This window comes from Haliotis rubra, unplaced genomic scaffold (genome assembly GCF_003918875.1).
Source record: "Haliotis rubra isolate DU_JTF1 unplaced genomic scaffold, ASM391887v1 Scf17, whole genome shotgun sequence".
In the NCBI taxonomy this organism is placed as follows: domain Eukaryota; kingdom Metazoa; phylum Mollusca; class Gastropoda; order Lepetellida; family Haliotidae; genus Haliotis; species Haliotis rubra.
This window is the reverse complement of record NW_025765669.1, coordinates 2,641,268-2,666,675: the sequence shown is the minus strand read 5'-3', so window position 1 is coordinate 2,666,675 and position 25,408 is coordinate 2,641,268. Positions and strand designations below refer to the sequence as shown.

The 25,408-nt window shown below is 40.7% G+C and overlaps 1 protein-coding gene across 1 annotated transcript; it reads right to left on the bottom strand.

Moving 5' to 3' along the window:
- Positions 1-5,041: 5,041 nt before the first annotated feature.
- Positions 5,042-12,223, bottom strand: LOC124272429. The gene is made up of 4 exons (XM_046707597.1): positions 12,021-12,223; positions 9,943-10,043; positions 8,809-9,048; positions 5,042-5,422 (listed from the first exon to the last, which is right to left on the bottom strand). The coding sequence occupies exons 1-4, from the start codon at positions 12,071-12,073 to the stop codon at positions 5,406-5,408; spliced, it is 411 nt and encodes a 136-aa protein (XP_046563553.1). The 5' UTR covers positions 12,074-12,223; the 3' UTR covers positions 5,042-5,405.
- Between the last annotated feature and the right edge of the window lie 13,185 nt (positions 12,224-25,408).

Below are 25,408 nucleotides of genomic sequence, written 5' to 3'. Positions count from 1 at the left end.
CTAGGAACATTTTAACCAACGGCCAACTTCTATATATGACGAGGTGGTGATTACTTGTTATGAAAGTTAAAATCGGAAACAGATATGTTTTGGTAGAAAGAGATATCTCTCAAACTCTATATTGTTTTTTAAGATACGATAAACAGAGGATTTGGAGCTCTGTATCATGGAGGTGTGCCATTTCTGTAGAAATTGGTCTTGAGGATCTTTGAGGATCTTAAACTTAGTTGTACAGAGAAATGGATTAAAAAATATTTCAGTTAAACCACAGTCATTTAGCGTCTTTCTTACAAATTCAGTCCAGGGAAATACATTAATTTCGAAACTAACTTGCAACATGATAGAATAGATATTATATGATAGTTTGGCTAGGCGGGTGTTTGTTACCATTTTATGCGAAAATTCTTTTTTTAAATTTAACATACATCGGGTATCGACCAAACGAGCTCTTTCACATTTTTATTCAAACCCTAATTGGTAAATGATGAGATAATTAAAGTTATATATATACCTTCAATCACTTTGATTAAACAGATATCTTCCTTATCAGCTAAATAAGATGCTAAAGAGGCGACATTAATAGATTAAGAAAAGATTAATTTGGTCCATTTACTTTATTGCTTCACTAAAGTACAACTCTGGTTGGGAGAGACGCTTCAGTTTACAAATAATCCTGAATGCACTGTTAGGATATTAAACCTATTATTGTGTGACAATAGCCCATTAGCGTGGGGAAAATCCAATAAGAAGAAAGGACAAGACAAATAATGGCTGCTGCGGAGATTGTGTTGGTGATACAAGAAGGGTTGAGCGTTACTTATAAACGCTCATGTTCCTTGCCTGTGTTGCTTGAGAAACACGTACATGTTGGAATGTGAAACGTCTACAAGAATTACGCACGAATCTGCGGACCAGGGGAGGTAATTCTTTATTTCAGTGTCGTTATGTTGAAACGTTTGAAGGGTTTGAACATTATAAAATCCACTGTGCTGCTAGAATAGAGAGAAGAGAATAAAGAGAAGATATTTATAAGATGCTGAAAGGGAATAACAAAAGCCTATTACGCTGTGTGACCACCTTTGGTGCTGAATAATGTTTAGGCAACAAACTAGCCCTTACTTTTTTAGCAGACTGTGTTTTGTTTGTTTGTTGTTCAACGCCGCACTCAGCAATGTTCCAGCTATATGGTGGCGATCTGTAAATAACGGAGCCCGGACCAGACAATCCAGTGATCAACAGAATAGGCATCGCTTTTACTGGTGTCTCATTGGTGAAAGAGTTTACTCGTCACGGCGATGATCAAAGTTCAATTCCATACGTGGTTACATTGGGTGAATCTGGTGTCTCCCGCCGTCATAGTGGTTGAATATTGTTCAAACTATGTTCACTCACTCGCTCACAAACCATAGAGCAGTCGGTCAGTGTAGTAGTTGAAGCGTTCGTTCGTCGCGACGATGCCCCGTGTTTGATTCCCGACATGGGTACAACGTATGAAGATCATTATGTGATATTTCTCACTCGCTCTTCAACCTGTCTGATAAAGCAGCTGAAGCATTCGTTCGTCGTTCGTTCGATTTTGTACATGACATGCAGGCGGGGTCACTTACTTTGTACATAAATTTTAGGAGGGGTTGTGTCAATCACATTGTACATGCGTCTCCAAGACAATCAGCAGCAGCCATTAATTATGAGTGGTCCCTTAAAACAGCTTCTTCAACTTGCATGATAGAGCAGTTGAAGCTGTCGTTTGTCCCGACGATGGCCCGTGTTTGATTCTCTACATGGGTACAATGTCTGAAGTCATCGCAGGTGTTCCTGGTATTGCTGGAATATCACACACTCACTCACTCACTCAATGACTCACTCACTCACTCAATGGTGAAGGATGTCTCATGTTTTACGCCACAAGATAATCCGTTTGGAAAGGAACCTAAGAAAGGACATTGTCCCTTTGTTGCACTGTCGCCCACATAAAGACAAGACAGAATTGTCAAGGAAAAGTATCGCATTTCAACATATTTTTCTGGGGTCGTGAAGGTGACAACTCGACATTTTTCACGGTCACAATACTTACAAATTGACTTGCTTATATCGATCACTGGTTACTTCTTTAAACCCAAATACAAAGTATGATCAGTAATTAGAAGTAAATAGACTCAGAGCCCGAACCCAGTCCAAAAAAATGGAAACGCGCGAACATATTTCCAAAAGGTATTCAGGTAAGAGCTAACGGGTGTTGCTTGCACGTTGATGTATGAAGTGCCAGTAAACATCGTGAATGTTATAAGTTCCATTGTGAAGCAGAGTGATACATTGACTTAACCACTGTTCAAGACGCCCACAAGCATTGACATAGTGCTGACAAACCCGGAAACATAGTTAAGATCAATCATATGGATGTGTACGTCTAGGGAACATAACACTGTACAACTAAGGCAATTACGTCAAGTGCCTCAATCCAACCCCTCACCCCCACTTCAATCCAACCCCCTCACCCATCTGTCAAAACATGTTGTTGGCTGTGAATTTGTTTTAGAATCATAGGAACTGAAAAGACGTGAGGAATTTGAAAAGGTGTGAAATCATTTCTGTGCATGCGTTTTGAAATTGTGAATCTGATAACGCCGTGTGATCACTCTAGGATGTAAATAGTATCCAATAGGTGAATATGCCAAAGCGAATGGTTCCAGGTTATTGTCAGACTAATTCCCATCTTTATATTGGCAACATATTAACGTGAGTGATAAGGTTTTAAAAGGGGCCATCAATATAACACTGGCAACCATATATGATATACAACCCGACGTCACACTGACCGTAAACCAAACCAATACCAAGAACACAGCGGATCCTGGAACAGCCAAGGGACGCAATTCAGCCAACTGCGTTTCCTTTGGTAACTGAAGGTCCTCGTTAAACAACAAACAACAAACAACGTCCATATCCCTGTATAGAGTCAACAACATACAACAGTTGCTTTAATACACTAAAAACGTCTGTAGAATGACACCTGAAGGTATAGGAATGAAATCTGTGTTAACCTTTACATCTATTGCTTTACTGATCTCACCCTGCGACCCCAGTACAGCGGGGACAGTTGTCATCCGATGCGCGGAAGGTCATAATAAGCCTCAGGCTAAATCATTGCAAGAGATTAGCCTATAAATAAACGTCTTTAAATGTGTCTCCGAGTTCTAATCGCTGTCCCGGTCGCTGTCTGGGATGTTTGCCGCCGATGGGAGTTCAAGTGCAAGTCATTGTCTTTTCCCCTAGACTGGGCCACAGCAGTTGACACACTATTGCAATGAGGCCTTTGAAGGGTCGAACCCTTGGCCGATGTGTGCCACATCGTATTCTGGGTCTCCGATACTTCTCTCCCACCATGAGTCATTCCTCCGCAATGTCTGCGTGTATCTAGACTTCGAAGATGACGGACGGGCAAGGAAGTATACACTTAAGAACTGAATTAGACGAAACAATTAAATACGTAGTAGAAAGGTTACTAGGTTGAAATAATTCACCGAAACACTGCACACTCAAGGTCCAAAACACAACTTTGATACCCCCTAACAAATAAATCACCATCGAATAACCATTTCTTGCTTGTTTCCTTTAAGTCACCATTACACATTGGTTTATACTCGTACATGTGTGCTGAATTGGTCGACTGTGTGAAGATGATGTCGCTCTATGGAGAATTCATACCTGTGAAACAACCAGGACATACAGCACACATCTACACCTAAATAGACCTAATCCGGATCCACATAACTTATTACTTGTTCACCAATCCAGTTCATATTTCTATGTAATTCTCATTTGAACTTCTGGATAAATGTGGTTGTCCCCTTGGTTACAGATGCAGCGAAGAATTTGGAATCCTTTGTGGTAAAGTAAATGTTTAATACAAGATTTAGAAACAGAACAATCTGCGGCTAAACATTTAGCACTGGTGGTGGGAAGAAACTTATATAGAAAAAATATATTCTAATCCGACGTCGACGTCCTACAAAGACACCGTCATTTTCGTTTACGGTTATATTGTTACTGTTAGGTACACTGTCACATAAGGAAGATATTTCTCGTATGCTATCAGTGACAAGCTTTTAAGTTCAAGCACATTATTGTCATGATATACTTGTACATTGTTCTTAAAGAGAGTTCTACATATGTATCAAAGGAATATCTACCCTCATATATCTATCCCAATTGTGTAGATCGATGCTCATAAAGTCAATCACTGGATTGTGTGATCCTGACTCTAGTAGTTACAGGCCGTCGTCATGTAAGTAAATTATTGCCGAGACAGGCGTTAAACAACAATCAAACATACAAATTCCCAATTCAAGACAACTTAAAACTGTGACAAATATTTAACTTGAATAACATAATGTACCTTTAGCACATGCGTGTCTCGATTTAGACGGTTTGAACGTGATATTTGCAGAAAAGAATTCACCGTAACGAGAGATATCGTACAATTTAAATGTTGACGAGTTTCATTATCTGCTTGTGTCTGCAGCGTGTGATCATGTACAACACAGATATACCCATACATGTGATACTCTCCTATCGTTTCAAACAGACGTTTGATTTTCAGTATCGAGCCGTTTTATTGTCACTGGGATCGTGACCGTATCATCATAGACAAAGGGCCTGTGGCCGTAATGTGTTGAAATAGAAAAACAAAACAAAATAGTATCGCTTCTCATTAAGGCTGTGCCCTGACCGTTCGTATTTGGAAGAACGCTTAACCTTCCATCGAGCACCATAGACAGTTCGTCATATTTTTCACGAAGTCTGAAGTCTGATTCAAAATATATTCTTCAAACGTGCATTTCCATTTCCATTGAAGAACCCGTGAAGGTCCGGGTTAGAATATTGGCCTTCAGTAACCCATGCTTGTCGTAAGAGGCGACTAACGGGATCGGGTGGTCAGGCTCGCTGACTTGGTTGACACATGTCATCGGTTCCCAATTGCGCAGAACGATGCTCATGTTGTTGATTACTGGATTGTCTGGTCCTGACTCGATTATTTACAGACCGCTGCCATATAGCTGGAATATTGCTGAGTGCGGTGTAAAACTAAACTCACTCACTCACTCCATTGAAGATGCTGAACAGATTATACACACTGTACAATATTGAACCGAATTCAGCTTGGGTTTCCTCCTGGCGTCTTCAATGCGTGTTGTGGGCATGCACAACAGTGGTGTGTCAAAACCAATACTGTTCACGAGTTTCGAACTTTCACACGTTATCGCCAACATCATGCCAATTGTTTGTCTGGGTTGTCTCGTGTTAAACAGGCTCGCAAATTCCTTACTCGACTGTCACGTGCCCTGACTTCGTGTCTGAGAATATTGATGGTTCAGATAGAACTATGACCACAATCGTTCCCCGTCTTACTTCAACCTTTGATCTGTAATAATAACAAAAGAAAATTGCAGCATTTTAACATTTCATGAAATCTGTGCATGAACTGAACGAATTCCGAAATCTGAACTTTAAGCTTATGAGGTGGGTGGATGCGGGTTACAGAGTGGTTCTTAGAGGGATGGGTGGGGGTTTAGGAGGAGGCCGGGTAGAGCCACGAGGTCAGAGTTCAGAATTTAGGGTGTATTAAAAGCCTTGAATAACTGAACTCCAGTCAGAACCAGTAATTTATTCGTAGATGTTAGATAGCTCACGCACGTCAACGCATATATTGAATGAAGCGGTCATAAAATATACCATTTAGATCTGGGGCTTCAGAACCAGACTGGCCCTATGTTACTCCAAATATCAGTTACATACCTAGCATATTTGCTTGAAGAATAGACGTGCGAAATTGAGAAAGTGATATAAAGATATGTGTAATATAAGTTTTGTGCTGGGCTAACATTGAGCTGCATGAAAGACCGCTCTGATAGTATGGACACAGGGGCCTATAACGCAAGAAAACATCAGCTCGGTAATACAAATAAACTCAGGGGCAAAAGAAACGCTGGTTTTATAAACGTTGACACAATTTTAATCCACACCTAAAATCATTGTAGGAGACAATATAAAAACATTCTTCCAAACGCAACAGCCATTGCTTTGGCCTCGTGGTGAATCACGATTTTTCTGTGAAATATGGGTTGTTCGGGTTTTTTCGAGAAAATGCATAAGGAAAATTCTGTGCAAGGATCGGGTATAAATCATGCCCAGAATCCTTCCTTGGCATTGAATCGTTTAGATTTTACCAACAAGAATGCCACGTTTGACGTCTAACCAGCGAGAGAGAGCGATAGGGATGTTGCAGATGGGGGCAACTCAGGCCAGAGTTGCACAAATCATGGGTTGCCACAAAACCACAATTGAGAGGCTGGTAAAACGTCTCAGAGAGACTGGTCGGACATCAGACAGACCACGAAGTGGAAAACCACGGGTGACCACGGCCAACGAAAACCGCAATCTTCGTCTGCTGCACTTACGTAACAGGTTCCTCACTGTGACGTCATCAGCACGTGATTCTTTACAACACCCCTTCAGCTGGAGGACTGTAGCCCAACGTCTCCGCCATTTTGGTTTGAGAGCTTACCGGCCCTTTAGAGGAATGACCTTGACCCGGCAACATCGGCTCAACAGGTTGAGGTGGGCTCGTATTGTGCAACGCTGGCAAAGACGACATTGGGACAGAGTGCTGTTTACGGATGAAAGCAGGTTCCAGCTTTACAGTGCTGACGGCCGAGTGCGATTTACCGGCGTAGAGGCGAACGAACGTCACGTTGCTACGTCCAAGAAGTACATCCACATGGCGGCGGTGGTGTGATGATCTGGGGTGGTATTTGTGGTGACACTAAGACCGACCTGGTGGTTATAAATGGTACCCTCAACGCTGACCGCTACATCAACCAGGTATTGACACCAGTCGTGCTTCCATTCCTGCAGAATAACCCAAGAACACTGTTCCAACAGAATAACGCCGCTCCACACACTGCACGTGTGTTACCAGAGAATATTTCAATGTCAACAACATACAAGTTCTTCCGTGGCCAGCCAGATCCCCTGACATGAATCCCATAGAACACCTCTGGGACCATCTTGGGAGACGGATTCGGCAACGTCAGCAACGTCCACATGACAGACAGACGTTGACACAGGCACTGCAAGAAGAGTGGCGTCACATCACTCCAGCCATTGTGAGGAGACTGGTAACGTCTGCCCGACGTCGTGTCAGGGACTGCATACTTGCTAGAGGTGGACACACTCGCTACTGATGACGAAATGTGACTTTAACTGATTTGTGTGATGATAACATGAAATGGAATGTGAACGAATTATGGACAATTCAACACCTGTTACAAGAATGCTTAGTATTCTTTACAATGTCATCATGTGGTTGTTAAAGTCGGTCAACCTGATGTTAATTGTTGTGTCTGTGAAATACAATGATATCTGTTGCCATACTTTGTCATATGTGTTTATTGGATAAGAAAATTAGAAGCCAGCGTTTCTTTTGCCCCTCAGTTTATATAGATAACTGTTTGATATACAAGAAAAGGGATTTAACGAGATCAACTCGCTAATTGTTCACCACGAATTCAAGAGGGTTTGCTGTGAATACCCATAAACACCTACACGCTCATCCTTGCTAATACATTTATCTACATGAGACATTGATGACGCTAATCAAAGCCGTACTTAGGGAAATAATGTCTTCAGAAGCTCAACATAACTCCTAACTATCTTTAACTGATCGTTTACACAAACACCACCCAAACATGATGAATTGCCAGCCGTTAGGACCATAGGCGCCCGACTCTGATGTATTTATAAGCATGACCTATATATATAATATATAAGATATATATAGGTCATGCTTATAAATATATCAGAGTAGGACACCCATCGTCATTCTTTTGGCGTTTAAAGCCATGGTGGTATGGTGAGTATGGAATCAAGGAAGGGACACACGGCGGCGGTGTCATGTGTAGAAGGGTATAGAAGGCACCATTTGGGGGACAAATATTGCGATTGGGTGAGGTGAAATTGGGTTTAACGTCGTGCTTGAGAATATTTCGCTCATATGACGACGTGCATGAGTGTGTAATGTGTATGTGCGGATGTTTGTCCTAGCCCAGACTTGAGCAGGTTTTATAGTGCTAGCCCACTGAGATACCATGCCGCAGTGAAGCATGAATACCCCACTCAGACACATTATACTGACTCCGAGCCAACCAGTCCTTGTTGTACCCATTAATGCCGAGCGCCAGGCAGGGACCAACAAGTACCATATTTTAACGTCTTTTCGTATGACGCGGTCGGGGATCGAACCCGCGACCTTCCGCTCTCCGGGCGGACGCTCTAACCACTACACAACATGGAGGCGGTCTATATTGCGATTGGATTTACCATTGCTTTGAACGTGTTTAGTGATTGAAACATTATTAAATATACCTGGTAGCTCAGGAACGTCCATAGCCAGTTTCCTCAATAAAGTGTCTTTTAAAAAGGACGTGAACCAATCAATGTCAATATTTCGACATAGGGTAAGAATACAGAGCTTGTGTACATTTAGAAAAAACCAGGACGACCCTTGTGAACTTGTGATGACCAAGGTATAAGCCACTGGATGACCAATGTTAGCACATGTTATGTGATTTACAGGTCGGTTGACCTAGGTGACCGGTCATTTGTCATTGGACTGAGTTGTCAGAGAGGTGAGGGTCACCTAACGGTAATGCACATATTTGGGGAGGTTCATTTTTCTATATAACGATTGCTGATTGCTCTGTTCAATAAGTTAACTTTGATGAAGACTTGCATCTCCGTTTATTTTACCTACGGCATCGTTGCCATCGTTACTGGGTGGGGCTGTGATGTCTGGGTGGTCGTCTCTGCCAACGTCATCTCTGACATCGTGCGGCGGTGTGACGTCAGGGTGGTCAATGCGGCCGACTAAATCTGAAGCGTCTATAATAAGTTTGCCGTCGTTGTAATGTTGCTGCATGATGACGCTAGCAAAGAACGTCAGATCTTTCCCTTTCTGATGGCTGCTGTGGATCTCAATGGAAATATGTCCTGAAAGAAGCATGACGTGAGTGAGTGAGTGAGTGAGTGAGTGAGTTTTAAGTAATATTGCAACAGTATCACGGCGGGGAACACCTGAGATGGGCTACATTCTCTGTACCCGTTAAGGAATCATACACTGGCCATTGTCGCGACGAACAAACGCTTAAACTACTACAGTGCTCTATCATACAAATGGAAGAAACTGTATTAATGGCGATGGCGCAAGGTTAAGCAACGATAATTTCAACTTTCACAGCACTTTCAGCCAGAATTGTCGGAATAATTCTGTAATTTTACACTAAGGTGGCTTGGTTCGAACACCCAACGTTGCAGGACATTTGACTGCCGAAACGCAATCTTTGGTTTCAAATGGGCTTTGGGCCATACGTTTTGAAAACAAACTGCATTAACAGCAGAAAACATATTTATTGGAACCACGCAGGGTTGACTCCACCTGAAAAACTGTATGTGTTTGTCAAATTATGAAAATGGAGAAATTTTGTGGCGTGAAGCTGTGGTTCCATTCGTACCTCTGTCAAGCGGCACTGTATTTGTGCTTGCTATGAATGAATTAGTAGCAATGTTCAAACAGTATCGTGGCGGGGGATACGAGAAATGGACTTCAGACATTATGCCTATGTGGGGAATTGACCCGGAATGTAACGAGCGAAAGCTTTAACCACCAGGCTACCCCAGAGCCCGACTGCTCTCAAAGAAGCAGTGTGATTTTGAAAAGTCAGGCCTTCTAATAATATCTCGACAAACAATCCAATTGTTCGCATACAATTCACTTTTTATCGAGGTATTCTGTTATTCCACGATTCAACAATGTGATAACTTCTAATTTGGAAGTTTTTCATTTCTCAGTACACGTCAAATGTTAAACGGTATAATGTGTTGCACCTTGTTTACATAGATACCAGACAAGACACGTCATCCAGAAGGTGACCAGCACCAACAGCGTCTTCACCCCAGTGTTCATATGGCCTGGGTGGTGCGGGTATCTGAAAACAGCATCGTGACGTCAGCAATGTTCCATCATGTCAATTCATCTACTATTGTGTATATCATCATTTATGTTAATACCATTTCTTGTGTCCCCCGCCGTGAAATTGCTGGAATAAAAGCGGCGTAAAATTCACTCACACTCAAATATATGTTTATACACGTTATATTGTGTTGGCTAATAACTGTTACAGATTTTAATGTTTTTGTCTTTCGATTAATAAATTAAGTAAAACATTCCTGGCATACCTGGAGAGAGAGGGAGGAGAGATTAGCTTTGTGTCTTGCGTTTCTCCGACTGAGAGACAGGATTCTCTCTTTCACTTACTCACTCTCTCTCTCACTCTCTCTCTATCTCTCACTCTCTCTATCTATCTCTCCCGCTCTCTCCCTCCCTCTTTCTCTCTCTCTATCTATCTCTCTCGTCCTCTCTCTCCATCTCTCTCATCCTCTCTCTCTCTCCCACATGGGTACAATGTGTGAAGCCCATTTCTGGTGTCCCCCGCCGTGATGTTGCTGGAATATTGCTCAAAGCGGCGTAAAACCAAAACTCAGTCAGTCAGTCTCTCTCTCCGTTGATGTGGGGAGTAGATAAATAGTCGTTGATGCGTCGTAAAATATTTAAGCAGTCACTACAATTGTACCGTCACTGAATGCCGTGCATCTGAACACGAACACACTTCACCGCATGTTGTACACAACAATCGTCAGCTCCAACTGCGTGTCTGCATGTAATGGCATGTGTGTGTTACAAACGCTGTAAGCGGAAGTATGGAAGGCGCAACTAGTTTCTGTCAGCTTACCATCAACCCCGTTATAACGCGCATACTTGTACATACCACGACCTGAGCTTTACTTAAGAAAATTTGTGAAAGAGAAATTTAATATTACGTGTTACAAATCAGGAAACTATGAATTCCGAACAAGCTTCCGAACAATTTTCGTCAATTTCGGTCACAAGTCGTAACAACAGCTGACTACAACATATTGTTGTTTTCAGGTTTATATTGACCGTGGTTGTTCTTGATTTCCGTTCCATCACAAGTGACAACAACAGCTGACTATAACATAAAGTTAATTTCACGAATGTATTGACATGGTTATTCTTGATTTCTTTTCCATCACAAGTCACAACAGCTGACTGTAACATATGGTTGGTTTCACACAACGTAACAAACAGCGAAACAACCATCAAACGATCATACAACCAAGCGGCCACCCACACAACCACACAACCAAACGACCAGACAACCAGCACACAACCAAACAACCACACAAGTAAGTAACCGAACACACAACCGACCAGCCAAATAACCACACAACCAACCAGACTAATAACAACCCTCAGTCAAACAACCAAACAAACAATCATACAAACAACCACATAACCAAACAACCAACCACACAGCAAACAACCACACAACTATACAACCAAACACATAACCGACCACACAAGTAAGTAACCAAACACATAACCGACCAGCCAAATAACCACACAACCAACCAAATGTTTATAAACAACACACAACCAACCAAACTAACCTTAACTGACTGACTGACTGACTGACTGAGTTTGGTTTTACGCCGCTTTTAGCAATATTCCAGCAATATCACGGCGGGAGACACCAGAAATGGGCTTCACTCATTGTACCCATGTGGGGATTCGAACCCGGGTCTTCGGCGTGACGAGCCAACGCTTTAACCACTAGACTACCCCACCGCCCCACTAACCTTAACGCTCACAGAGCCAAGTCTGTACGGTATAACATAGTATCAAGACTTCTGAATATATAGTATGGTAGTGTTTAAAGAGAGTCGGAGGGGTAGAAAGAATTCGATCATCACGCCGAAGACATGGGTACAATTCACCACAAAGGTACCAATTGAGACGCCCATTTTTGGTCTCCCTGATTGTGAACTTGGTGGGATAATTTAAAAAATAGCGTTAGACTTTACTCACAATATGTTCAACTCACCCAGTGTTGTGTCCACATAGAGACGACCTCCACAGCTGCACCTTCCCCGTCATCTGTCCGTCGGCTGTTATCCACTGATATCAAAGATAAACATATTAAACAGCTTAGGGTAACCCATCTGTGTGCCGAGACAGGCAATATAACAAGACAGGGGTGATCTTCAAACAAGGCAACAGACTGTGACCTGGTCACTGTCTCCAGCTGTATCGCACGACGGTCATGCTCGGCGACTATATGTCATGCACACCACGTCACGACAATGTAGGCCGTCACCTAGCGGCAGTGTTACATGGTATGTGGTGAGTAAAATGTCTCGACATATTTCCGCATCGTTAGAAGTAAACACGTTGATGCTTAGATGTATGACCTGTGTTGGTTTTACATGCGATTGATGTTAACTTACCTAACCAGTTTTACCTGTCTCTATGGTTGGGATGAAATATCGCGTTTAGTTTCAACAGGACCATAAAGGCTTCTGCCTCACTGGGTTGTCTGTTCAATCACTTGATTGTCCGATCGAGATTTAATCCTTAACAGGTAAATGTCGATGTCGATGTCGTTGTCGTTGTGCTGCCTAAGGCAACAAACTCTGTTTTATGCTAAACGTGTGTACCCGTGAGAGATTCGGGTTAAAATTGGTCTCCAGTAACCCATGCTTCTCGTAAAAGGCAACTATTGGAAATGAGTGGTCAGGCTCACTGACTTGGTTGACACATGTCATCGTATCCCAATTGTGTAGATCGATGCTCATGCTGTCGATCACTGGTCCAGACTCGATTATTTATAGATCGCCGCCATATAGCAGGAATATAAATATTGCGGAGTGCGGCGTTAAACAACAGATCAACCACCCAACTAAATGTGCTTTAGGTAGGTCAGAACACCTGGTGTTATCTCGCTAATTTTTAGTGAATCATCTATACAATTTTCACCTCTGCTTTGCCATTTGCCAGAACTGGTTACTAGTATATCGGCAGATGATCGAGAGTGATTATTGTCTGGCGCTGAGGTTATATACATTGATCTCTCACTTCAGGAGCCTCGTGATGTGCGTGTAACATCTGCCTGTGTAACAGGGTGTCTGTTTCTTCAGTGAAATCGTTCTTTTATACCAAATTACTCTGGAGGAAGTATCCCTGGGGAACAGCTTTTACTAAATACATTTGTCTATTTTACATTTGACACTGGCAACATTTGTTGAGAATGGCAGGAGGTCCACGAGGAACTGATTAGCATACCAAACGAAGGCAGGATGTTCAATTCTTGTAGCATACCAAACGACACGTGCGTGTGCGTGTGCGCGTGTCTGTGTGTCTACACAGTATGCTTAATACAGTTATTGTGTTCACATTCAACTTGAATACTTCAATTAAGTATCCATTGTAATCTCACATAGTAAGGGAGCAGTGGGGTAGCTTAGTGGTTAAAGCGTTCGCTCGTCACGATGAAGACCCGGGTTCGATTCCCCACATGGGTACACTTTGTGAGGCCCATTTCTGGTGTCCCCCGCCGTGATATTGCTGGAATATTGCAAAAAGTGGTGTAAAACTAAACTCACCCACTCATATAGTAAAGGAAAAACACCGTGTTTGTATACATTCCATTCCACGAAACAGCACCTCAATATCTACAAATAAAGTCAGGTCGGTGGATTATGCTTAAATCATGTGTATATGCCAGTTCAAATGCAAGGAAACTTGCAAAAGTTTGATAGCAGTAATAATATACGTAGAAATAGTGCAAAGAACAGAAACTGGTTCATATAACAACATAGTTTTCAAATAACTCTGATCACATATTAACATGGTTTTCAAATAACTCTGATCACATATTAACATAGTTTTCAAATAACTCTGATCACATATTAACATGGTTTTCAAATAACTCTGATCACATATTAACATGGTTTTCAAATAACTCTGATCACATATTAACATGGTTTTCAAATAACTCTGATCACATATTAACATAGTTTTCAAATAACTCTGATCACATATTAACATGGTTTTCAAATAACTCTGATCACATATTAACAGTAATACTACTAGTGGAGCGACTAAGCAGAGAAAATATTCACTGCGATTAAATATACATGCGATTTGAGTTTATATCATAATTCACACACGTGATGTTGTTAAGGTCCTCTGTCAAGAGTACCGCCTTCAAGGCTCGGTTGTCTAGCATTTAATATATTCTCGTAAAACGCAGAGTGCGTATTGCTGGAGTTTTTTTCAGATCCCGGCAGTTTATCATCCATAAAACCAGAATATCCATCATGCGTGTATGCATGCAAGTGTGATACACATCAAGAGAATCATGATATATTAATATGAAGCGCCAACGCCAACAACGCCCTTTCAGCTACAGAAGTCTCTTACCTGTCAATTTTATAAACCTGAAGTCCACAATATATTTCTGTTCAAACCGTGATTAAAGAAAATATTCTAATTATTTCCCAAATCAGATCAAATTACGAATCTACCTGGTTGAATTATGCAGGGTAGCCTTGTGAAGCAAAAATACCCAAATATACATTTATTTTTTATACTATATATAACTTGTTTGCGTCAAGGCCAACATTGATTTATTAAGATGTATGTGTATGTATGTTGATGTATGTGTTTGTGTAAGCATTGTTTTTACTGTCTTGACATTTGGTCGACAGGATGGCGTCGAGTGACACACTCATTCTTTGTTCCTGTTCCTGTTCGTGTAGTATTCTCGCTTACCCACTAAAATGACGGAATATGAAGATAAACAGAAGGCAATTAGATTTGAACAGCATGTTACAAAGGTTCACATATTACCTCACAAAAAACACTCGTAAACTACAAGAACACAATTATAATCTCCGTAGTTAATACCGTTTGTGTTTTGTGTTACCTTTTATCACCATCAAACATGGGAGTGTACTCTTTTGCCCGGGCGGTGGGGTAACCTAGTGGTGAAAGCGTTTGCTCGTCACTCTGAAGGCCCGGGTTCGATTCCCCATCTAATACAAATGTACAAATGTGTGAAGCCCATTTCTGGTGTCCCCCGCTGTGATATTGCTGGAATATTGCAAAATGCGGCGTAAAACCATACTTACTCACTCACTCTTCTCGGCAGTTCAGTAATCCTTGCATAGCATGTATTCTATAATGTACAGTTATACTGACAATTTCCATGAAAGTGTAACAAAAGCTCACAGAGACTATGCATCGCTCTCGACCTACTAAACTGGGAGGGTAAGTTTGAACCTGCGTCGCTGAATATGTTACAGGTAAGCAGTACACGGTCCCACCAGACGCAACACGTATGATAACCACTTCAACTCAAGCAGCACTGAGGGGTCACCTCCCTTGGCAAGTTAGGATTTGATTACAGAGGTTGAGCTTCTGCCCCTGTTCAACACCGAAACGAGAGTTGCGTCTTTACAGGGAAAGCGACAGATCCTAATATTTAGTAGGACCCCGAAAATGTTCAGGAAATGGAAACAGCGCTGTGTGTGTGTGCGTGCGTGCATGCGTGCACGCGTGTGTGTGTGTGTGTAAATATATGCTGCTTTTAGCAATATTCAGCGACGTCTTCAGCGTGGCGAGCAATTTCTTTAACCACTAGGCCACCACACCGCCCCACTGGTAGTAATAGTGTATAATTTTGACAGAAACAAATATTTTCTAAATTAAAACGGGCCCCAGTGAGATCAGACCCTGTGGAAATTTAGACTTGCGTCATTAAGGTCTTTAGCGCTGTTGGTTAAGGAAGTGAGACATAGTGTGCGATGCTGTAGAAATTACGAGTGAAGCATTCATACAATGTTGCTCGACTACCGTGAATTGTGTGATTGTCGTGCAGTAACGTAGCCAGTGCTGCCTGCCCACCGAATACTGATCACAGTAGCAGTCACTGGCTTAAAAAACCTCTCATTTCAGAACAATCTTTCCAAACAGCTAAGTCAAGTCAGATATATATAACTGGACAACCCGCACAACCCAAGGCAATCTCAAACTATACAATGCAATCATTTGCAGTCTAACTGAATTTAAAGTTATTACTATTTGGGCACATTCTTAGAAAGGAATTAAATCGATTCACATAGCGCATGGAAAGTCTGAAATTAGTGACCATTCAAAACAGCTATTATATGTTACAGAAAGGGCAACCAAAGTGTTAAACATTGGAGATAAGGAACAACGGCCCAATACATCTAACCGGAAGTAGTATAACGCCCGGTGCAAACACGTTTAATTTCAAAAAGTTTGTTTGTTCACCAATAACACCAAAATCCACTCAAAATCCACTCAATATCATGTACTATTTATTTGTAATGCCTATGATATACTTAGAAAGAAATATATAACAAAGTTAACTAAAGAACCACTTACTCATTACTCTGTCGTAAATCTTTTGCAAAGCAAAAATGATGCTGTCATATAAAATGTTGGCCTATACTTATACCATGTACAGAAATTGATAAACCCCAGGACACAGAGCTGCAAAGTTGTTTTGCGCACCCACTAAACACATTGTCAGTCTGATTGTATTATGGGCGAGGGCCTCTTTACTGAATAAATACTGTCTGTCTGTCTGTATAGCCACAGTAATAACACACAACTGAGATAGACACACCAATCTCTATCATTACAATCATCATTACAGCCCCACAAGACGTTTCTCTTTATACTAATTGAAGATCGAGATGCATATGCTAGTAGACGGTATTTTATTCAATGGTGTTAATTATCCACAAATCTTCTTATCGTTTCCTGCAATTCTCACAACGTGGTAGTAATCTAAGCTTAATACGTATGACCGGGAGATGAAACTAAGCTGCACTTCCTGCTGAATCCATTGAAGCAAGAGCGTGGGGTTTATAAATATTTGGACTGTTTTGATCCAATGAATATGTTGGCCCTAGCGGACGATTTGGCTACAGCTGCCATTAAAGCCTTCTCTTTCTTTATAGCTGCGAGTTAAGAAAAGCCAGACAGTGTCAGAGTTAAATTTCATTTATATACTTCCCTTACGGCAAACATTCAATAAATATAAGAACACTGCCTGGTCGATACCTTTCCTTTTAGCTTTGGTGGACTTGAAAATCACCACTTATGGCAACATCAACAGTGGTTGCAGAAATTTCCTTTAAGACTGTAGAGTCTCCTTTTGAAATTTCGCAATACGGTTGCGTTTGTCGCCATCATAAAATGGTTATATACGTCTTTGGTTCATCACTGGCTTCAAAACCTCTCATTCCAGAACGATCTTTCCAAATAACTTTCTAAGTCAAGTCAGATATGTATAACTGGACACTCGGAATGTTCACAATCAAAGGCAATCTCAAACATACCACTGCAATCATTTGAAATCTAACTGAATTTAAAGTTATTACCATTTGGGCATATTCTTAGCAAGGAATTAGTTCGATTCAGACAGCGCATGTAAAGTCGAAAAATTAGTGGTCATTCCAAATAGCTATTTCAGGTTACAGAAAGTGCAACCAAAGTGTGAAACATAGGAAATAAGGAACAAACGCCCAAGACGCCTAACCTCAAGGAGTATAAACCTTTCTGCAAACACGTCTGATTTGTTTGTTTGTTGTTGAAATGAACTTTCTGACACGTCTCGCAATTCCGACAACTACAGCGTGACGCGTGTGAGACATGGTGCTGCAAATGCGTGAAACACGCGATAAATTGAGCAGCTAAAGAGTGACGCGCATCACTAATGGTGCATCTACTGTGTGATGTAAGTTGTGCAACCAAATTGTGCTCATGTAAGAAATTGTGTAAATAAAGCGCGAGACATATCAGAAATTATGCAAGTGAGCGGTTCACGTGACAGAAATACCCAGATGAGCAATTATTCCCTACATTAAAACACAAACTGTTTTTGTTTCTCCACAGTGAGACTGAAAACTATTATATCATTAAAGAGGGACCCATCAGCTTAAGTTTGTAAACGCTTGGTTCTATAATGATCACAGCAGTACGGCATAAATGTTTCACCAATAACACCAAAATCCACTCAGAAAAAATAGATATAACTATAAGAACAAGTCAATAATTGCCTTCAAACCAACCCTGTCGCTTTTACCGTTGATATCTGATTGATTTTACCATCAACCCTGCGTGATATATTAGCTAGTGGCGTTGTTCAGCGTCTAGTGACTGTGGGAAACTGACCTCAACAGAGGCGTATTTTCATCCTGTTAAACGAAATTGTGTATCCACGTCTAATAAATATTGATTTATACATTTACAAATAATTAAACGTAAATCATTTGATAGTGAAAGCAAGACATAAATATTTGGAGTGAAATTAACCCATTTCAAAATCACTGACATATATTTTAAATGAGTGCATATGAGATGCAATGGCTATCTTTGATCTTTATCAATACTGTTTGCCTGTATTTAGCCTCACTGGTGTTTGCGTTCATTACAACAAGCCTACATCTTTAGGTACAATTTTTTAGTTCTCAGATTAAAACTCAAATATGCTTCACGATCATCAGGTCAAGGACAACCAGCCAGATTGATTCACAGCAGCCTGAGGCTGAGTCAGTTCAGAGATTTTTATCTGTTTGACAGTTTTAACAAATATTGATTGAGTTGAAACAAATAAATAATAACTAGCCAGGCTAAAGGTTATCGCGTGGTGATGGCTGAAAACGATAAACCATTAAAGACTGAGGTTCTTGAGAGGCATTTAGAAGTTGGTGTTCAAGTAAAACGCAAATATTATGGATGACAACCTCTTCTTTATTGTATATCACAACCAGAAACGTTCACAACAAGAAGAAGTTGTCATCCATAATATTTGCGTTTTACATTAAAGACTGTTTGTGGAAATGTCATGTTGAAATGTAACATTCAACAACCAGCCAAAGGACCAGTGTCACTGATATTCACGGCAACATATACCACTTCAAGGTGTATTATCCAAGCTGATTTGAACAGATTCATTTTCATTACGTTTAAAGGAATTCCTTATCTCACCTGTGATTCTGTGTTTCGAGGTATATTGTATTTGTACCCTAATCTTCAAGGATGAATAATTACCTGAGATTTATGCAACATTTTTAACCGTTAAACCAACTGTATGTTTTAATTGTATATGGTTAACAGCCTTAAATTGAATCTGATTTCAAATGTCAATTCAGCGCCCTTCAGTGGGCAGTTAACCTTGCACCACATTTCATCCACAGTATGTTTTTCTACATTCGACCATGCCAAAACTTAATACGAATTCTTTGAAAATAATGAACTAAGTGGCATGGATTCACTTCATTGTTTCAAGTAAGTTGTGGACATGAATTACGGATAATAACTTTTTCTACAATGACGCTATTTATACTTAAACTCTACCTTACTTGCATATTTGACAAGCATTGAAAAAGGCGGCAAGAGGCGGTGGGTTAGCCAAGTGGTTAAAGTACTCGCTCGTCACGCCGAAGACCCGGGTTCGATTCCCTGCGTGGGTAAATGTGTGCAGGCTATTTCTAGTTTGCTCAGCCGTGATATTGCTGAAAAGCGGCGTGAAACCATACTCACTCATGTCGCAGATATACTTTCTAAACCATCATGATGAGAACAAGCCTTAGGGAAACTTAGCAAGCGGAAGTGAATTTTCTTACACACTCTTTCGGCGCCGCATAGCTCACTGTGACGCAAACAAAATACCGCTGTAGAATAGTCGTATATAGAAAAACGCAAAAAGCCAGCCTTCTGTCGTCAGTAACATTTGAAATACTTTTTCTCAGTTCATATTGTTTTGTCTAAATTGCAGAACATGATTTGAATATTGGTTAAAAGGAAAATTTGCATTAGCAAAATATATAGATGCCTCCGACAATGTGAATTTTATTGTGAATATACACCTCACAGTTAGACCATTACATCGATTGTTTCAGTAGAAGGTGGTTAGTTTGAATTGATACCTCTGATTAGGCAATCACAATCGGGTAATTCCCAAATCCATAGTATAATTAACCTTCAACAATAGTGTACCGTTACAGATGATTTGAACGAATATATCGACCATGATGTTCCGACGTGATGCATGACATTTGGGGTCTCTGTATAATACATAATGCAATGATTTACCACGGTTTTGCCTGTGTACGTCTCAGTTTTGATGGTAAGGGAAGCTTATCTCAATAACGATCGATGACGCATACAAATGTTTGTTTTTGTTATTGACTTTCAGAAAATATTGATGTTTGGGATAAGTTATCCTTAATCATGTCATCTCGGCATAAGTAATAATATACACTATTCAAAAGAAGCCAAAGAAATTTCACATTGTTGATTTGCCGACAGTTATCTGTCATGCTTTGATAGGTTAACTATTGTCAGATGCAAACTTCTTTTGAGCAGTGTATAGGCCATTCATCATTTCTAAAGGATGTTTGTTAACGATTACAGGAAAGCAGGGTATACAGCGGTAAGTTATTTCCTTCTTCTGAAAAACGAACAAGGCGGGTTCATCACTCCCAGTTTTACCTAATACGAGTGAGTGAGTGAGTGAGTTTTACGCCGCACTCAACAATATTCCAGCTATATGGTGGCAGTCTGTAAATAATCGAGTCTGGAACAGACAATCCAGTGAGCATCAGCGTGAGCATCATGTGTTATGACATGTGTCAACCAAGTCAGCGAGCCTGACCACCCGATCCCGTTAGTCGCCTCTTACGACATGCATGGGTTACTGAAGACCAATTCTAACCCGGACCTTCACGGGTCTTTACCTAATAAGAAGACATGGAACTTGGCCTCTGGTTCTGACTGAGCGAGTACACCGTGTTTTGATCATGGATTTTATTAAGAGCAACAATGGCGGTTTGTAAATAGCATTTGAAGGACACATGTGCACTAAACATGCAAGTTGTAAGAACAGAATCTGATGGAAATGTGACAAAGATGTCCAGTATGTCACGAATTAAATAAAATTGGTTAATTGACATTTTATCTTTTGACTTTTTATTCCTAGCCAAAATGGTGACTTTTTTCGTGACTTTTTTTCCTGTGACTTTTTTTCCTGTGACTTTCTTTCCGATCACCAGTCAGGTAGCCATGTCATCCGATATCTATAAAAAATAATGTGTTCACTTATATTTTAAACCGGATCTTCACCTTCGGAACTGAACGTGGGAACTGCTGTGTGAGTGAGTATGGTTGTCCACCAATATAACGGTAAAGGATGTGTATCGAACCAGGGCCTTAGGCATGAAGAGCGAACACATTCATCTCAGTGCTACCCATCGTCCTTAATATGGTAATGAGGACAAGAATGAATGTGAACTTTACGCGACATTCAGACTTTTAATTGAACAAGGACCGATCACATGACGACGATTTTGATGCACATAATCGTAACGAGATATATTAATGTTCGACATTTCAGAAACTGTAATTGAACAACGTCAACACTGACATTCCATATTCCCGAGGAATTCAAACACGGATAGCTAGAGAAACGCTGCTTCTGACCACGTTGACACTTTAGTCTGGATTCAGAGGGTGTCACTACATGCCCGTTGAAGAATATTCTCTGTACAATCCATCCCATGGAACATTGAAGAAATGCATACAGAAAACTACCGATTCGTGTCTCGACTGACAGTGACAGTCTGCAGAAAACTTCAACTTATTTCAGTATCTATGTGACTCATCTTTATTGTCACATTTCAGGATCAATGACAATTAACGCTTATAATTACATATATGGCTAGTTTATAATACACACGCACACACTCTACTGGAATAAAGTAACTGTGCATTATTTGATGTTATGCAATGTTTTAATGCAAAAATATAATAATATGACTTGTGCTGTTTTCCTTAATCACTGTTTAACTGTTGACAGGATAATACCGACATCGAAACGATGTTGCCACCAAACTGTCGGTGTCGAACAACGACGCGTTAGCATACCGTTCGCCTCACCGTCTGTACACCCTTGCCCTGTCCCTGCCATCTGAGCTAGCCAGATGAAATCTCGACTTGTCTGTTGGCATTAGGTTGAAAACGTCTAAATCGACACCAAAATGTCTGGCCACTTCATTTTGGACCATTACAGTCTCCAGCATACCCATGATCACGGCGGGGAGACGCTGATTTTCCGTCAAGCCGTGGCATGACATATGCGCAGTTTAGGTTGACATTAACGTGTTTTCCACAACATTCATAGGCAAAAGAATAATCAACCGTTCTTCAATTTTCAATATCAGGTGTGTGAACTTCAGGTGTCAAAAAACATTCCAAAAGTGCTTTGCTACATGTTTATGTATGGATATTTTTATAACTTTTCAAATAACTTTTACTTTATGCAAATTCATGTTATGCACAGTTACTTTTTTTCGCTAGTATATGTTGTCTGCATAATATTCGTATAAACAACATCATAAAGTGTAACAACCTATCCTACAGAATATTGTCTAAGGTTTAGGTTATAGATTTGTAAATATTTAATGGTTAACTTGACACAATTCCTCGATATAGCCGAGATGGATATTTTTGATGTCCTCAAATGATATATTTGCATTATTCACTCGCTTCTCAATTCCTAAGTGTATCTTAATCGCTCTATATAGGCTCACGTTCTAAAGGAAAACAATAGATTATCGTCGCAGATGTGTTTTAGAGCTCAAGGTCGCAACACACCCGTGCTCAGGTTTCAAGTGATGAATGGGCGGTAGGGTAGCCAAGTGGTTAAAGGGTTCGCTCGTCACTCCGAATATCCGGTTTCAATTCCCCACATGTGAACAATGTGTGAACCCATTTATGGTGCCCCGCCGTGATATTGCTGAAGTATTACCTACAACTAACTCATCACTCTCTCAAGTGATGAACGTCTAAACGGTGCATTGCTTTGACATTTCCCCCGCATCAAGCTGACAAACCGTGACATAACTGAGAAAATGTTCCAAGCAGGGTTAATCCAGTATCATCCGCTCCCATATATTTACCCTACAATAGTGACACATTCTTATCACATTAACATGATAAATGCTTTTAATAGTTTAAATAGAGCCTTTAGGCGGTATTAGGGTACACCAGGGTACAATGGGTGAAGCCCATTTTTGGTGTCCCCCGCCCTGATATTGCTGGAGGTTTCCTGAAAGCCACGTAAAACTAACTCACTCACTCAACTGATCTGTGCACTGCATTGAGATTTCCCCCGAATCAGGATGATACACCGTGACATAACAGAGAAATATTCCAAGCTGGGTTAAACCAATATCATCCGCTCACATACATGTACTCCACAACACTGACATGCGAATCTTAGCACATGTACACTAAATATGCTTTGAATAGTTTAAATAGAACCTTGAGGCGGTATTGGGTGCTTTTACCAAGGCTGAATCGTGTCTGCAGCCACATCAAAAGGTATTGACAGACTCGTAACTCTGCACACAGCTATGTGATTTGTGGGTTGTAATGAATAAACCAGAAGTACCTCCCTAAATTGTATAATAATCCAGAACTTTCTTTACTTGAAAACCAGAATAGTCTTAAGTTTGTAACAACATTCACTAGATCAGCCTTGGTACTAAGAAAGAGTGTCGCTTTTAATAATGTCATATGGCCAAGAAACATTTAATGATTTCATGCAGCTTTCACAATTAACTTTTGTAACATTGATTTTCCATTTTCGAGCTCATTTTATCGTGGAAACCTGTTCCAGACAGCAGATAATCACTTGTGTAGTCGTCAAACTGCCAGACTTAAGCCACGCATGTACCTTCTTTGACACACTGCATGCCCCCTGGTGGAATCGATGGAGACCGGTCACCCTCTATGTTGTGAACACTGGCAGGCTCAAACCACGCATGCGCACTCCTCTGCGACCTGCACGCCCCTTGGAGAGGATCAATGCAGTCCCGTCTTCCTTGATGCTTAAGTTTCCATCAATCCATGACTATAAACGGCAAAGGTGGTTAAGGACACAGGATCGAATGCTAATTGAGGTAGATAGCCAGTTTGGTCAATTAATTGCTTTCTTGTCCTTCGTTAGACTGACACAAGACTTCACCAGACCGGGAACTAATTCACTGTTCTAACACATGAAATGACAGAGCTTGACGCGTAGCCAATGTTTTCATTAATTCAATGTACATGTACTTAAAACTCATTTAAAACTCTGTTTGTCTGTAAACTAATGTAGATAGGACTTTCTGAGTTAGTTGTCGATTACTATGTTGCAAGTGACAAGTAAATTTGCATTGAAGGCCACATGGCCCATAGTGTTGTATATGCAATACATGTACAACATGCGCTGCTTCTGTAATTATACATGAAATTTTATCGTGGAAGATTTCTTCTCAAATACAAAGATCCATTTTTGATAACTGAAGGGTTTGTTGGCGATATAAGCTGGTATAGTAATCAGTGGATGGGTTAATAAAATAATAAGGCTGCAAAAATATTTCTCAGCTCGACTGGAAATAAGGACATTCCAAGTGAGTGAGTGAGTGAATATGTCTTTACGCCGCTTTTAGCAATATTCCAGCAATATCACGGCGGGGGACACCAGAAATGGGCTTCACACATTGTGCCCATGTGGAGAATCGAACCCGGATCTTCGGCGTGACGACAGAACGCTTTAACCACTAGGCTACCCCACCTCCCCAGGACATTCCAAGAGGAAGTGAAACTCGCCGTCAATGAAACGTGAATTACAATTTGTGCACAAAAAACGTTTAGGGATCATCATTTGCTTTTAACTGTTTATACGGCACTTTCAACATGTGATGCACAGCGAGATTTGCAATATACACTCAATAAGTCCTTAGGAGAAAATAGGTTTAATATATATTTTGTCAACGCACATTATATTTTCGAAACCCCAATACAAATTCAAAAACAAGGAATTTGAAATTTTATCATGCCACTTGTTATGAACCAGAATAATGAGGAGATGCTGGCTGGATGACCACCGCAATTCGCTGGGCACAGTTACGGGCACAGTTACTTCCCTTTGGCATACCGACCAGCGTGGATTCTAATATTTAGTGTTTCGGTTCGATCATGTTTCTTGTTTTGTCTGCATCGTCAGTGCTCTTGGGTTTCACAAAAGTTGTAAATGTCTAAGAAATAAATCATTCCGGGCTTTCCTCCCACAATAAGCAGACACTCCGTGATGTTACATGACTACTGATCAGAGTGACGTTCAACCCAACTGACATACAACTGAAATACTGTTCAAAGTGTTTAAAAGTCTAATGCACTCTCTCACACTGGCGTGAAGAGGAACTATATTAAACATTACTAACCAACATACAAGTAGAAGGAAATGAAGCGTGTCTATACAGATAACGCGTGGAGGTTACTTCAAACCAGTTGGCTCCATATCCACTACCCGGAAACCTGTTTTGGTCGTAAGGCACCATCCTGTGATCA